The sequence below is a fragment of the Anopheles nili genome, chromosome X (assembly GCF_943737925.1).
Source record: "Anopheles nili chromosome X, idAnoNiliSN_F5_01, whole genome shotgun sequence".
In the NCBI taxonomy this organism is placed as follows: domain Eukaryota; kingdom Metazoa; phylum Arthropoda; class Insecta; order Diptera; family Culicidae; genus Anopheles; species Anopheles nili.
The window spans coordinates 14,961,702-14,976,701 of NC_071293.1; the positions used below are offsets into that span (position 1 = coordinate 14,961,702).

Here is a 15,000-nt window from a genome sequence, read left to right on the forward strand (position 1 = left end):
ATATAATATATATATATATATATATATATATATATATATATATATATATATATATAATATATATATATATATATATATATATATATAATATATATATATATATATATATATATATATATATATATATATATATATATATATAATATATATATATATATATATATATATATATATATATATATATATATATATATATATATATATATATATATATATATATATATATATATATATTATATATATATATATATATATATATATATATATATATATATATATATATATATATATATATTATATTATAAATGTATATATATATATATATATATATATATATATATATATATATATATATATATATATATATATATATATATATATATATATATATATATATATATATATATATATGTATATGTATAAATGTGTATATATACATATATATATATATATATATAAATATATATATATATATATATATATATATATATATATATAAATATAATATATATATATATATATATATATATATATATATATATATATATATATATATATATATATATATATATATATATATATATATATATATATATATATATATATATATATATATATATATATATATTAATATTTATATATCTATATATATATATATATATATATATATATATATATATATATATATATATATATATATATATATATATACATATATGTATATGTATATCTATATGTACATATGTGTTTCTATATATTTATATGTATATATATATATATATATATGTATATATATATATATATATATATATATATATATATATATATATATATATATATATATATATATATATATATATATATATATATATGTATGCATATATATATATATGGCATATCCCTTCCAATTGGTTGTACCTGGCTTTTTCAAAATATCGTTCACTGTTTTATAACAAATCGAGCCTTTTAACCATCTTAGCTATGAAGAAAAGGATTTTTTTTTTATAAAATCCTTTCTTCTCTTGTTGTTTCACAACTTCCATTTAGCTTCATAATCTTTCGCATTTTGCACGTCATCAAATTAGTAAAACATATTTTTTATGCGTTTTCCTCTTTAATTCTTTCGGAAATACTTTTTTATACAGTATCATTTGTCTTGGATCCGTCACATAAATTTATTTACATAGCAATGAGGAAATGTAGCATGTTGTTCCATCCTGAGCATGTATGACGTTCAAAATCTTTCTACTTTTCTAACACTTATTCTTATTTTGTCACTGAAGCTACCTGGAAACAGTTTTCCATTTTCCTTTATATTTGATCTGTATTGCTGTTCTCTTTCAAAACTTCATTTCATGTTTGTAAGCATTACGCTCTGAAATCGATATTTAAATTTATTACACCAACCACATTTCCAACGCTACTCAACACAATTAAAAACTGAATCTTACTGAATAACGGCATAGCGCTATGTGTTGCAAAATATTGTACACTTTTAAATGTAAACATGCATGAGAAGAAAATGAGTTGACTTTCTAAGCCCAGTTTTGTGTCTAAATAAATTTTTGAAGAGAGAAAAGTTGCAGGAAACTGGACTGTTTGTTGACGACTTTACATTTTTGTTAATTTCTTTTATTCTGATAATGGAAATTCCTTTCCCGACCATAATGTAAAAGTCACTTGTAAAAAAGAATAAACAAAAACCATTTTTATCATTGAGCGATATTTGAACATAACAATAAATTAGATTTCCATCCACCCATTTCCGCATAGCAGAATATAATATTTTATAACTTGTTGTATAGACTGTGTTAAGGCGTACATGAAAAGTTGTTGTTAAATTTGACGATATTTGTTACTTTGGGCATTTTTTTTTCAATATTCCGAGCAGGGATTGTATGCCCTTCCACGAATTTGTCTCCAACCGGGAGAGCTGCAACGTCCCATTCTAATTTTCCAGTAAATATTGATATTTTTAAGAATTTGCCTCATTTCATTTAAATCAGACATGATTGCCATGCTTGACCATATTTTCCAATACTCTAATAGGAAGAGCTCGTATAGGAGCTCTTGTTTTTAAAATTTTGTGTAAACAGAATCATCCTCACCTAAAATCATCCGGACCAAGCTTTATTGCTATGACCGAATTTTTTTCTTGGTAATACAGACAGGAGGTTCTTTGGAAACCTCCCTTTGTTTCCCACTGGCGTAAATAAAGCATTTGTAGCGTGTTTCAATCGAATTGGATGCCATGTGTATTTTTCAATATTTTTTATGTATTTGGTAGAGGGAGAGGGACAACCATTTGGTTATCCGCTTGTAGAACTGAAATTTAGAAAGTCTTTGTATTAAGTGATAAAATTATAGTTGATTTCGACGACATATGTACTTCAAAGTGATATTTTATGATTTGTTAAACGGGGTGGGGGTGGGGGGGGGGTTGTATGACAGCCCCCCTTTGTTCTTCATTGAAGAGGCTGAAATTTTGCCGGGGTTGATTTAAGCTAATATAACATCTGTGTACCAAATTTCAGCCAAATCGGGCGCCATTTATAATTTTAAGCGGATAATATTCATTTTTTATAGGGGGAGATTGTATGGGAGCCACCCTTTGTTCCTCATTGAGATGGCTCAAATTTCGCGAGTATAACTGTTTAGTAATGAAACGTTTATGCATCAAGTTTCAGCAAAATCGGGCAACGCCTATAATTTTAACAGGTAATACTCACTTTTTGGGGGGGGTTGTATGGGAGCCCCCCTTTGTTCTTCATTGAGGAGGCTCAAATTTTTCCAGTATTTGTTTGAAGCAATGAAACATCTATGTACCAAATTTCAGCCAAATCAGGCGTCATATAAAATTTTAAGCGGATTATATTCATTTTTAGTAGGGGGGGTTTGTATGGGAGCCCCCCTTTGTTCCCCATTGAGATGGCTCAAATTTTGCGAGTATTGATTTTTAGTAATGAAACGTTTATGCACCAAATTTTAGCTTAATCGGGCATCATCTGTATTTTTAAATGAATATTCGCGAATTGGGGTTGTGTGGGAGCCCCCCTTTTGGGGGGCTCTAAAAAAAAAATCAAACGCCTAAATCCGAGACCATTATGCACCTATGTACCAAGTTTGGTGCAAATCTGTTCAGTGGAAACCCCATTGAAGCGCGCGCATAGGCACAAATATATATATATATATATATATATATATATATATATATATATATATATATATATATATATATATATATATATATATATATATATATATATCTATATATATATATATATATATATATATATATATATATATATATACATACAAACATCCATTTTTAATTATAAGATTGGGGTTGTATGGGAGCCCCCCCGGTTAAAAGCTACGCAAAGACACTAGATATTATTTGGAAACAATGAATAGAGTTCGTTGTTCCTGTTAAAAGAAAACTACGACTAAAATCAAATAATGTATTACTCAAAAACGTCGAATGAAATGATGTTGAAAACAACCAAATAATTTATATGTATTTTTCTGAAACACTCAGCCAATTATCATTGTTTTTCACAAAAAATACAAAAAAGGCAAAAAAAATGCTTTTTTTATAAATTTCAGAGCTCAGTTTATCCAAAACACAAATAAAAACGGGTGACAATTGCTTAACCCTATTTATCAAAATCAAAAAACTTTGATGAAGTTAAAGTTTCACGTTTTTCTGGTGGGAAGTAAATGAGTGGGAGGACATACAACTCTATTGCAGAATATTAATAAAATGCTCAAAATGAAACATGATGTCTATTTTTATCTGAAATTCGGCAGTTACGCCTTTAGAAGTTCACACAAGATGTAGTACGGTATATAGTAAAGTAGTTCCCCAATACGGCAATGGGGCATAAATGAGTCCTTGCAACCCTATTTTCCAGGATTGCTTAAAAATCGCTCAACGATATTTTTTTGTTTATGCTTTCAAACGAGTGACTTTTATATCCTGCTATCCGGTTTCGGAATAAAATATATGCCCAAAAATGCAGAGACGACAACAAACAATTTAGTTTTTTGCAACTCTTCTTCCTCCACCCTTTGGTTAAGACACTAAACTGCAATAAGAAAATCAACTCATCATCTCTCGACGTATGTTAAAATGGAAATGTGAAAATAACATTATTCGACATATAGATAAAAATAACGCTATGTCCTTATTATTCCATTATTATGTCATTTGTAATTGTGTTGCGTTTCGTTTCAACTGTGGTTGGTTCAACATATTTAAATTTAGATTACAAAGAGTAGTGGCAAACAACCAGGAATGGCGTTTTGAAAGGGAACAGCAGTACAGAGGAAATATAAATAAAAAGGGAAAAATTTTTACAGGTAGCATAAGTGACGAAATAAGAGTAAACGAAAAAAAAGTTTTGAAAGTCATGCATGCTAAGGATAGTATGTCAAGTTACTTTTCCTCATTGCTATGTAAAGGGGTTAATATGACGGATTCAAACAAAATGATAAAGGATTTCAAGTGTATTTCGAAATCGTGGATGTGGAAAAAACCAGGCATAAACAAAAGGCTAATATTATTTTATGATACGAAAGAGGCCAAATATAATAATCGAAGATTTTGGTAAGAATGAGTTGATCATACAAAACGAAGGATATGTAGAGAAATTTTGTTTCTGAAACAGTGGGAATTTGATACAAAAACCTTTCATTTATATGATATTGTGCTCAGAAAAAAGAAGTGTGATATCTAAGCTGGCTGAAGGGGTAGATTTGCGGAATAAAAAGTTTCTTATAATTTGAAAAGGCAAGGTATAGCCTATTATAAAATAATAATCGAAGATTTTGGTAAGAATGAGTTGATCATACAAAACGAAGGATATGTAGAGAAATTTTGTTTCTGAAACAGTGGGAATTTGATACAAAAACCTTTCATTTATATGATATTGTGCTCAGAAAAAAGAAGTGTGATATCTAAGCTGGCTGAAGGGGTAGATTTGCGGAATAAAAAGTTTCTTATAATTTGAAAAGGCAAGGTATAGCCTATTATAAAACATTTTCCAAGAGCAACAGGTAAAGAGGATTTAAACGAAAAAGAAAACCTTCAAAAATAAGGCTAAGAATTAAACAAATCGATTGAATACAACTAAATGAGAGAAGATGAAAAGAAAATCTAGTGTCAATTACATCAGCATCCGTAGAAATGTCCCTCAATGTTGCCTTAAACTACGTCGACCCGAATAAAATTGGGTGAATCAGCTAGTTTTCAATATAAAACATGCATATAGATCTATCGAACGAAGACGGATTGGAGAAATGGGTTATACGGTTATATGGGGTAGTACAACGAGTAGCAGAGTTTGATATCAGGATGAAGATGAAATTATTTTTACGGAGTGGTAGTGAGAAGTTCATCGGTATTGCCCTACATAAAAGTCCGTCAAAAGACATTGAACCCATCAATTCCTTGTTCCAGATAGCTGGATAAATTAAAAACAAAAAACAATCTTTAGAGAGGCATATCCTCTTCTGATAGTTTCATTGCTACTAATTCTTGTAACGTTTTGATAAATTACTGATTGATTTCGTTAGTATAATAACCACCATCATCAACAGACAAGTGGATGGTTCTTTACTCTCATCGTTGCTGATATCTCTATCAGATGTATCCTACAATTTTTTATTATAATTTGGTTTATTGATGTTGGGTATGTCCAATTCGAGCGTATGGATAATTATATATATGTGCTCATTTGAGAACCTTGGGACGTTGTATTTTATGCAGAAATTGTGTATGTTCATACTCATATACTGATATACTCATGTACTGTCGAACATGATACGTATCTTTCAGTAGAAAATATATTTGAATATTGTGATTTTTTAAATACTTCGACAGACGAAAAAACACAGCTCCCACAGCTGATAGTTTCAAAAAGGAGAGTTCAAGTACGCATTCAAATTAGAGGTAAAGAGAACGCACTACACTACGACATTTAATATCGCTGGAAAGCGAGTAAGTTCATTTTACGGAGAAGCGAAGAAGAGGCAGATAGAGTGAGCACGCATCATTATTTCCCGGAAAGTACTGCTTTTGTGGTTCGTTCCGTTTGATCTTTCCAGCATTTCATTTTATTTCTCTTTCCAGCTTGATAGAGAATGCAAAATGGAAGCACTGGCTTACCAGTGGTTACACCTTTAATTTAACATTTAGATTAAAATTATCGTGAAGTTATAAATTAGGAAATACGTAAGTGACGCGCCATATTCGAATTCAAAATAAAGGCATTGTTGTCAACTGTACTTTAGATGCGAATTCAATGGATAGAGAGAGAGAGAGAGAGAGAGAGAGAGAGAGAGAGAGAGAGAGAGAGCGAAACCGTAAGCACAGGTATATCTGTTCTTCTGGCTTGCACTCTTTCTCTCTCTCTCTCTCTCTCTCTCTCACTTTCTTTTTCTCTCTTTCTTATAAGAAGGGGAACAGTAATTTGAAACGGCAATGGAGGGGAACTGGACGTACGAAGCTTTTTCGGCCGACGCTTATTAACTGTCGTCCTTTTCGTAAAAATTAAGCGTCGTATAAGCGTAAGTTGTGAGTGATTTTAGTCACCTGGCAAAGGTACAAACCGGGAAGTCTAGCACCTTTCGTTCTCTTCGTGCAGGCAAGCGGGAAAGCAGCACCAAAAAATCACGTATTCCTGTGAGATGCAGATAGAAAGACGGCTTTTTCTCTTTCCCGCTACCGCAGTTCTTTGGAAAAAGTCTTTTGGGTCGTTCTCCTGCTGTAGCCGAGCGGGGAAGTGGCACCCAAAAACCCTTCCTTCCCGCGAGGTACAGATAGGAAAAAAAACTATTTTTCTTTCCCGCTATGAACTCTTTTCCAGTTTTGCTCGGGTCTCACTCGGGAAAACTCCGCGCTGCGATATTGATTTACGTAAGCAAAACTCAGGCGGACAGTCCGTACAGGCTCTTGCAGTCCATACATGTTTTTTTACAGGAACTTATAAAATTCTTTTGTGAATTCTTGAATTATGCGATCCATCACTTAAAAGGGTTAATCAAACCATGCAATTGCCAGTGAAAATTTTTTATCCTTTTCGTCAATATCGTGAAACTGCCAAAAAGCTCATTCGGATGAATTTATTGACTGTTGTTATATTTACGACTCCAAAAATTCTTCAAGTACAAGTTTGCTTATATTTTCATGAGTTCATAGATAAGCTCATAATTTATGCGATGCATCGACCAAAAGAGTGAGTCGAAACATGAATTGCCAGCAACATTTTTTTGGTCAACATCGAGAAACTTTCAGAGAGTTCGTGTAACTTCTTTGCTTGCTTGACATTAAGATAAAATCAACGCATGTAACATAAATATGTAGAAGCGATTATTTATTGTCTGTTCTTTTTTTCTAATGTATATGCGCTTTCCTGTAGTTTTCAATATGCAAGAAAACTCTGATTCAGGAAGTGATTCTAGCTCTTTGGAACGAAAACGGTCAAATGATGGTTATTCAAAGATAAGCCGCAAGACACAACCACCTAAAAGGCATCGAAAAAAACGAACGGCTATACCTGTGCAACCACCGAAAATTCCAGTTGGTTTATTTGGCGCTTCAGGGTGTGTAGCTGAAGAAATAATAAGTAGCAGTATAGGTCCGGGATCATCTACCGGCATGCCGATTGTGTATCAGAAACTGAAAACCGAATCAAAAACTGGTCTTGATAAGCAAGAACTTCGCTCTCAGGAGCAAGATGAATGTAGTGTTGATATATCATCTCCCAGAGGAAATTCTCCAATTGTAAGTATTACACGATAATATGCACATACACAAAAGTATTAAAGTTATACACATTCATTTTTGATTATTTTTATATACAGGCATTTTCATAACAGTTTTTAATGTAATTAGATTCTAAACTGTAAATAGATTCTATAATTATTATTATCTAATAATTGACTTTTCTATTTAACAGTTTATCTCTAATATTTGAAATTCTTAATCATAGTTTTATTTATTTCATGACAGTAGCTTAGGCCCTCATAATTTTCTGTCTACTTTCTAATGCACGGAGGCTCTGAGCTCCACCATCTTTTCCAAGACCTGAATAACGGTTATTCGGTCAGGCGGTAGATTTACGTGTAGGAATGGAAGAATTGATGCATTTTATCATAAAATATGAGGAAAAATGTTGATTTCATAACCTTAGAGCAACACGTTGTTTCATTCGGTCGTGCAGTCAATAATAATAATAATATTAATAATAGAATGTTCACAAAAGAAAGATGTCAAGGAATCAAGGACAAAAAAGGACCGACTGACAGATATTTCATTGATTATTTTAGCCTTATTATATTTCAAATTATGATCAGTGCATCTGTTTTCCTATTATAATTAGTAAATTTTCTGCATGTCAAGTTTCATTGCTTTTGGAAATGTTTCATTGCTGTACGTTTTTTATCTATGTTTCTCTTGTTTTGAGAATTTCAACTTAAATTAGTAAAGCATCTTGTTATATACTGTAAAACAGCTGATTAAAGTAGTCGGTTAACCATTTAGCTAATACTTTTGACTCTTGCTAGAAAGAAACAGGTTTTAAGTTCTATAATTTAGATTTTTTAGATATACAAGAGCTTGGATAATATCTCTCTTTTTTAATTAATATTCAATTATAATAAACAAAATAAAATAACACACCTATAATGCATCCTTTTGACACAATTTGTGTATAAACAATAAGATTGTAATGTTTTTTTTTCAATTGCTTCTTTTTATCTATTCTTCGTTGAACAACGATCAGTTTGGAATATTGTCGAAAAGAAATGAACGTGAAAAATTGATCACAAAGCAGAAAAACTGGTTCGGTAAAGAAATAGATCCTAATGGTAAAAATAATAAGGACGCAAAAGATTTTCGCACGAATTTGAAAATCACAAATAAAACGACTAAGCATAATGCTTCTGGATTTGCTGTATCGGTCCAACTTTCCTTGTCAAACCTGAAGCAGTCCGATAAAGTTCCCTTGGTTCCACAATTCGTGGAGAAGTGTGTTAAGTTTATAGAACAAGAAGGGCTTGATTCGGAAGGCATCTATCGGGTTCCTGGAAATCGAACACATGTTGACTTATTAAACCAAAAATTTTCAGACGGTAAGTGTAATCATTATATGTATCATACACTTAGTACTAATTCAACTAGACTACTATTGTTCTTCAATCGTGGTATAACGTTCCAAAATTTAAACTCTTTTTGAACTTTATTTTCCTATAAGAATAAAAATCTGCATTTGCTCATACATTCAAGATATACGTGGATTGGAAAAACCTCAGTAAAATTTTACACGACCATCCTAAAAAAACGACATTTATCCGCGAGAGGCTGAAAATGTAAGATGCAGTCTCATGAAACGAGCTTGGAACATTCAAGCAGGCCTCTAACTTCTTAAGGTCGACGAGCTTTATCGTTAATTTGCCATCCAACTTCTATCTTCTTCCCTTCTTTACACACACTTGTAAATGACCCCCAACAAAAAAGGTCTCCCCTTTTCGCAAATGTGAATATAAATGCCACATTCGCGCGCGCACGTATGTATACATCGTTTCTACTGAGCTACCCGTTTGACCAATCAACTCACGGAATGCTTGCAAGAATGCGGTAACAACGATGCAATCCGTGACATTTGGCAAGAGCACTTTATGCTAGGCTCGGAGATCCTGCCTTATCGGCGGAGTTCCCTGTACGAAACCCGAATACTCGGTAGACAAATTTACTCGCGGAATCCTTGTAAAAATCCGGTAACAAAGCTGAAATTGGTGGCATAGTTGCAAAAGCGCTTCGTGCTTGGCTCGGAATTCCTTGATTCGTTCTACAATTCATATTAATTATATTATATCTACAACAAACTAACGCACAAACTTACCTTGACACTAACATTTCACGCACGACCACCCTCAAGGAACGGCACTTCCACACTGACATTTAATCTTGCTTTCTTTTCACCATATTTGCTGCGTTGCTTACACAGTTGGTCAAAATAACGAATAACCGCACACAATCAAATATATTCCTTATCCCTCCACCTCCTAGCCACGATGCATTGATTCAAAAAATTTCTAATATAGTTTTCCGAAAAAAAAACGAACAAAAACTACCACATTCCTCGGATCCAACGTGGTGTATATATTTGTTAAGCTGTTTGGTTGCTCATCCTCTACAAACGTTTGTGCTTTGCAATATCCGATTTTGGCCGTAGGTAAACTCCTCTGATACATGGAGTTGTCATACACGACCTTGTCGCACAATTCGGAGGGATTCATCACTTCCCCTAAAGATTAAATGCAAGCATGCCGATCGTTCTGGCACATGCAAAACAATGATTCGTCTCGTTCAGACAAAACTCGAACGAAACCGCAGCACAAGATTTATGAGAATAATTTCACACTGAAACCACATCGGCCATATTTTTTATGCCGCATTTCTCAACATTAGACCATTCTACGATATTCAACCTGACAAATTTACCAAAAAAATGGGTTTAATTTCGAAAGATGTCTTTTAAACGCAACTATAATTAATTATCATCCTTTCATACGTATCTTAACAATGTTTTGTGCTAGTATTTGCAACATTGTAATAACAAAATAACGCAAACGTTTTCTAGCCAAACGCAGTGTATATTCCAATCCTGTTTGGCTCTCGCATGCCACTTGCGTCGCTTCTCTCTGATTTGACCGTCCGCTGTAGTGCACTACGGGGCAGCTCGGAACAAACCGTGGTCATAATTATTTTTTTCCATAACTAACCGCCTCTCAGCCGTCTCTAAGCCGCTTTTTTGACCGATGGGTTTTCGTATACGCTACTCCCACCGGTCAAAAAAGCAGCTGAGAGACGGCTGAAAAGTGGCTGAGCTGGTGAAACTTGCTCAGCCGCGCGATCGGGAAACACGAGCGCCTTCGTGCCTTTTCTCTCTCTCTCTCCTTAAGCCAAACACATGAAATTTTGGGTAAATGCGTAGTATTTACGTTTATTCATGTTCTACCTGCATGGTTTACACACGTCGGGTTCTTCCACTGAATCGCTTGAATGCATCGGCGGCGTCATTGAGGCGGCTTGAATTTTGCAAATTTCAGGTAGCACGGTTGCACAACTGTAGCCCAGCGTTTGTAGATATCGTTCAGCGGCATTTGAAATGGCGGTATGCACCAAATTCCATCTTAGGCAGTCTTCTTAAACAGCATATGCGGCGAATGAATGGTGTTGATTTTTTCCTCTCATCGCGTAGAAGCCAACATATAATCAGAAAACATGGATTAGAAGATGTAATCATATGTTTAAGAACAATGCTTATAAGGTTACCTGTGTAGTTTAACCCAGAAACGACAAGTCCTCAAGAACAACACTTTCACACTGCGGGGGTTGGTTTGGACTGAAAATTCTCTAAGTCCCCTTCGCTGGCGCGTCATTCAACCACCGAATGTGGAAGCACGCGCACACTCTGACAAACCAGCCTGCTCTGTTGCACACATGCAAACCAAAACGGGTCGAGCAGTGAATTCATGACCCACATATGCTCAATTTCCAGTTTGACTAGCGCTGTGAAAGTGAGAAGCAGATAGGGTAGAGCTTTTGTCTCTTTCTGGCTACCGCAAATCTTCGTCAAAAATTCTCCTGGGACGTCAATCGCAGGCGGGCAGTCGAGGTGATCGGATGCGCGTCACCTCGACAGCCCGCCTGCGATTGACCCTTAAGGGGTATGCATTGCCTTTTGATTTACGTTTGGGCCAAGATCGATGGCAGCGATGCATGCGTTCAAAAATAGATCCGGAGTGGGGATGGATTATAACGTATGTGAGCACATGATGTACGAATGCTTCCATGCAATACGCATATCTCACGCAGTGATTGTATATCGGGTGTAGATTCATATGGTATATTGCATGCATCGTTTGCACCGGTGATAGTAAACAAGGGTGTTATTTTGTTTATTATCGTTTCCTTGATGCAAATCAAGGGAGTTAGATTGAGAACTCAACCCAATGACGATATGGTTTGCGGTTAGCATTTCATACGTGTTTTGGTCTATGCCGCTGGTAAAATATCATGCTCGTGTCCACATGCGATCACTGATCATAAAACGTTACCTCACAAACGGAATAGCAGTAGTAAATGCACGGGTACCGTCAACGTGGGCGAAAATGGTAAGGGGAACCCAATCACAAGTAGAGCGGCCTGCGCGGGTCGAACCCTAAATAAACAAAGGGTTCACCATACGACAGCGCACAGCCGAATCAAAGAGGGCAACGCAAATGGCTTGCGAGAGCCAAACAGTGGGTTTATTCTCTCGAGGTGTTATTACGCTCATGTAAAATGCTCGTCGAATAGAGGGGGAAACCGCGGTCCATGTGCTAAACAAAACGGCATGCTATAAATCTTGTGCAGCGGTCTCACTCGTGTTTTGGCTGAATGGGACGCATAATTCTTTTGCATGAACCAGAATAATCGGCATGCTTGAACCTTTTTCTCAGTCGAAGAAATGAAACCCTTCGATTGTGTGACAAGGTCGTGTATGATAACTCCATGTATCAGAGGAGTTAAAATACGCTCGAATCGGAAAGCGCGTTAGCTTACAGCCCGAATGTTCGTTGGGTATATGCAGGTCCCTGGTAGGATACCTAGTGGGCAAATCGAAAATCATCTTCAGAAACCTGTTCTGGATTCTTTGCACCACTAGGATATCTGCTTTTGAGCAATTGCTCCAGACATTTGATCCGTACATCAGCGCCGGCAAGATGACTTGTCGATAGATAATAAGTTTATTATCTCTCGACAGTCTCGAGCGGCGCGCGATGAGCGGATGCAAACTCTTAAGAGGACCTATAGTCTTGGTAGCAAGATGATCTACATGCTTTCGGAACGAAAGTTTTCGATCATAAGAAGCCTCGAGGTAGCGCACATCAGTGGACCAGGGGGTTTCCTTGCTATGCAATGTGATGGGTTTCACCATCAGCATCCGTCGTTTGTAAGGGACCATCATCACTTGGATCTTTTCATAATTTACCATTATCCTCCACTCGTTGAGGTATTGGATATATTTATCCAAACCTTTCAGAAGTCCTCCTTGAAGACACTCCAGATTTAAAATGGAGTACAAAATGGCAGTGTCGTCTGCATACAACGACAGCAGCGTGCGATTGTCCATGTCGGGAACATCCAACGTAAAGCAGTTATAAAGGATTGGTCCTAGGACGCTCCCCTGTGGAACGCCAGCACAGCTGGCATAGGGGGTGGACATTGCCCACTGACGTGAGAGAGTTTTCGAGCGGCTTTTAAAGCAAGAATCGGAAATGTTATATTTATGATGAGATGTTTGACAAGGCTGTTCGACACATCGAAATTTTAAGCTTCCCATACATTTTGGAAGCTCCACCGTCAGCAATCCTCCCATACATTTAGGAAACAATCTCTCACGTCAGTTGCCGGCCGGCTGTCGAGGTGATCGGATGCACGTCGTCCGGTGCAAAAAAAAATATATATGTTATAAAAATTTGAGACTCCTTCCAATTTTGAGTAGGGGCGTTATTGCATTATAATGATTTTTCTCTTCCACTTTCACTTCATTCGCTTTGCGTTCTTTCCCCCCACGTGTTCTATGTGGTATGCCTTGTTGACTATGCAGGTACAGACCCGTTCGTTGGCCACGTGCGCTGGTGCTAGCTATGGAAGGGCAAATTTTATTTGTTAGTTTGAAAGGGGCTGTTGATACTTGGAAGAATACAAGGAACCGATGTCCATGAATGCTCGGGCTGGTGATGGGTCTTCAGCGTCGATGGGTTGAGCAATCTGGCGGCTTCAACCTTAAGAGGTATACATTGCTTTTTGATGTACGTGTGGGCCAAGACCGATGGCGGTGATGCATGCGTCCAAAAACAGATCCGAAGTGGGGATAGATTATAACGTGTGGGAGTACATGATGTACGTATGCTTGCATGCAATCGCACACAGTCATTGTACATCGGCTTTGGATTCACATGTTAGATTGCATGCATCATTTGCACCGATTATAGGAAACTAGGGTGCTATTTTGTTTACTATCGTTTCATTGATACAAACCAAGGGAGTTAGATTGAGAATCCCAATGGCGAAATGATAGGCGGCTTGCATTTCGTACGTATTTTTTTTACTCCGCTGATCATTCAATCGCAATCATTTTCAACATGTGTTCGCTGATCATAAAATATTGGCTCACAAACGGAATAGTAGTAAAAATTGCACGGGTACCGTCAACGCGGGCGCAAAATGTAAAGGCAAGTCAAACGCAGGTAAAGCGGCCGAAACCTATCCAAACAAAGGCCCTGCAGCGGACGACCGAATCAGACGGCAACGCAATAGGCTTGCGCGAGCCAAACCGTGGACTTATTCTCTCGAGGTGTTTTTACGCTCAGGAAAAACTCTCGTTGAATGGAGGGGGATAACCGTAGTCCATGTGCTTAACAATACGGCATGCTTTAAAACCTTTGCTGCGGTCTCTTTCGGGTGTTGTATGAACGGGAGAAGAGGCGAATGTAGCCAAGCTGGCTCAAAGTCTCTCATAAAAATAATAAAAAAAAATTTGAACAGGACGAATCATTGTTTTGCATGTGCCAGAATGATCGGCATGCTTGTATTTTTTTCCTCAGAGGAAGTAATGAAACCCTTCGAATGTGAAACAAGGTCGTGTATGAAAAGTTCATGTTTCAGAGGAGTTAAAATGCGCTCGAATTCGGAAAGCACTAAGCTTACAGCACGATTGTTTGAAGGGTGGGTAACCCACATGGTTTCGTACAGCATGGTTTCGCGCACTTTCCACTCCCCAGTTCTTTAGACAAACGCTCAAGTGGTTGGAACAAGTCCGTTTACCCATGCTTAGTTATGCAATTATTGAAATATACCCCAACAACGCAGAAGGAACATTTTATTCATTTTAAATGAACAAAGTATTAATGTCGAGTGTAACTACGATGAATCAAATTTTTCAA

At 35.8% G+C, this 15,000-nt stretch overlaps 1 protein-coding gene across 1 annotated transcript in view; it reads left to right on the forward strand.

Annotated features, from left to right (window-relative positions):
• Nucleotides 1-15,000, forward strand: part of LOC128729040 (rho GTPase-activating protein 190) — a 63,317-nt gene that overhangs the window by 44,171 nt on the left and 4,146 nt on the right. The window contains exons 7-8 of the mRNA XM_053822687.1: nucleotides 7,422-7,786; nucleotides 8,787-9,135. Of these exons, the coding sequence (XP_053678662.1) occupies nucleotides 7,422-7,786; nucleotides 8,787-9,135 (714 nt within the window). The remainder of the gene's footprint in view (nucleotides 1-7,421; nucleotides 7,787-8,786; nucleotides 9,136-15,000) is intronic.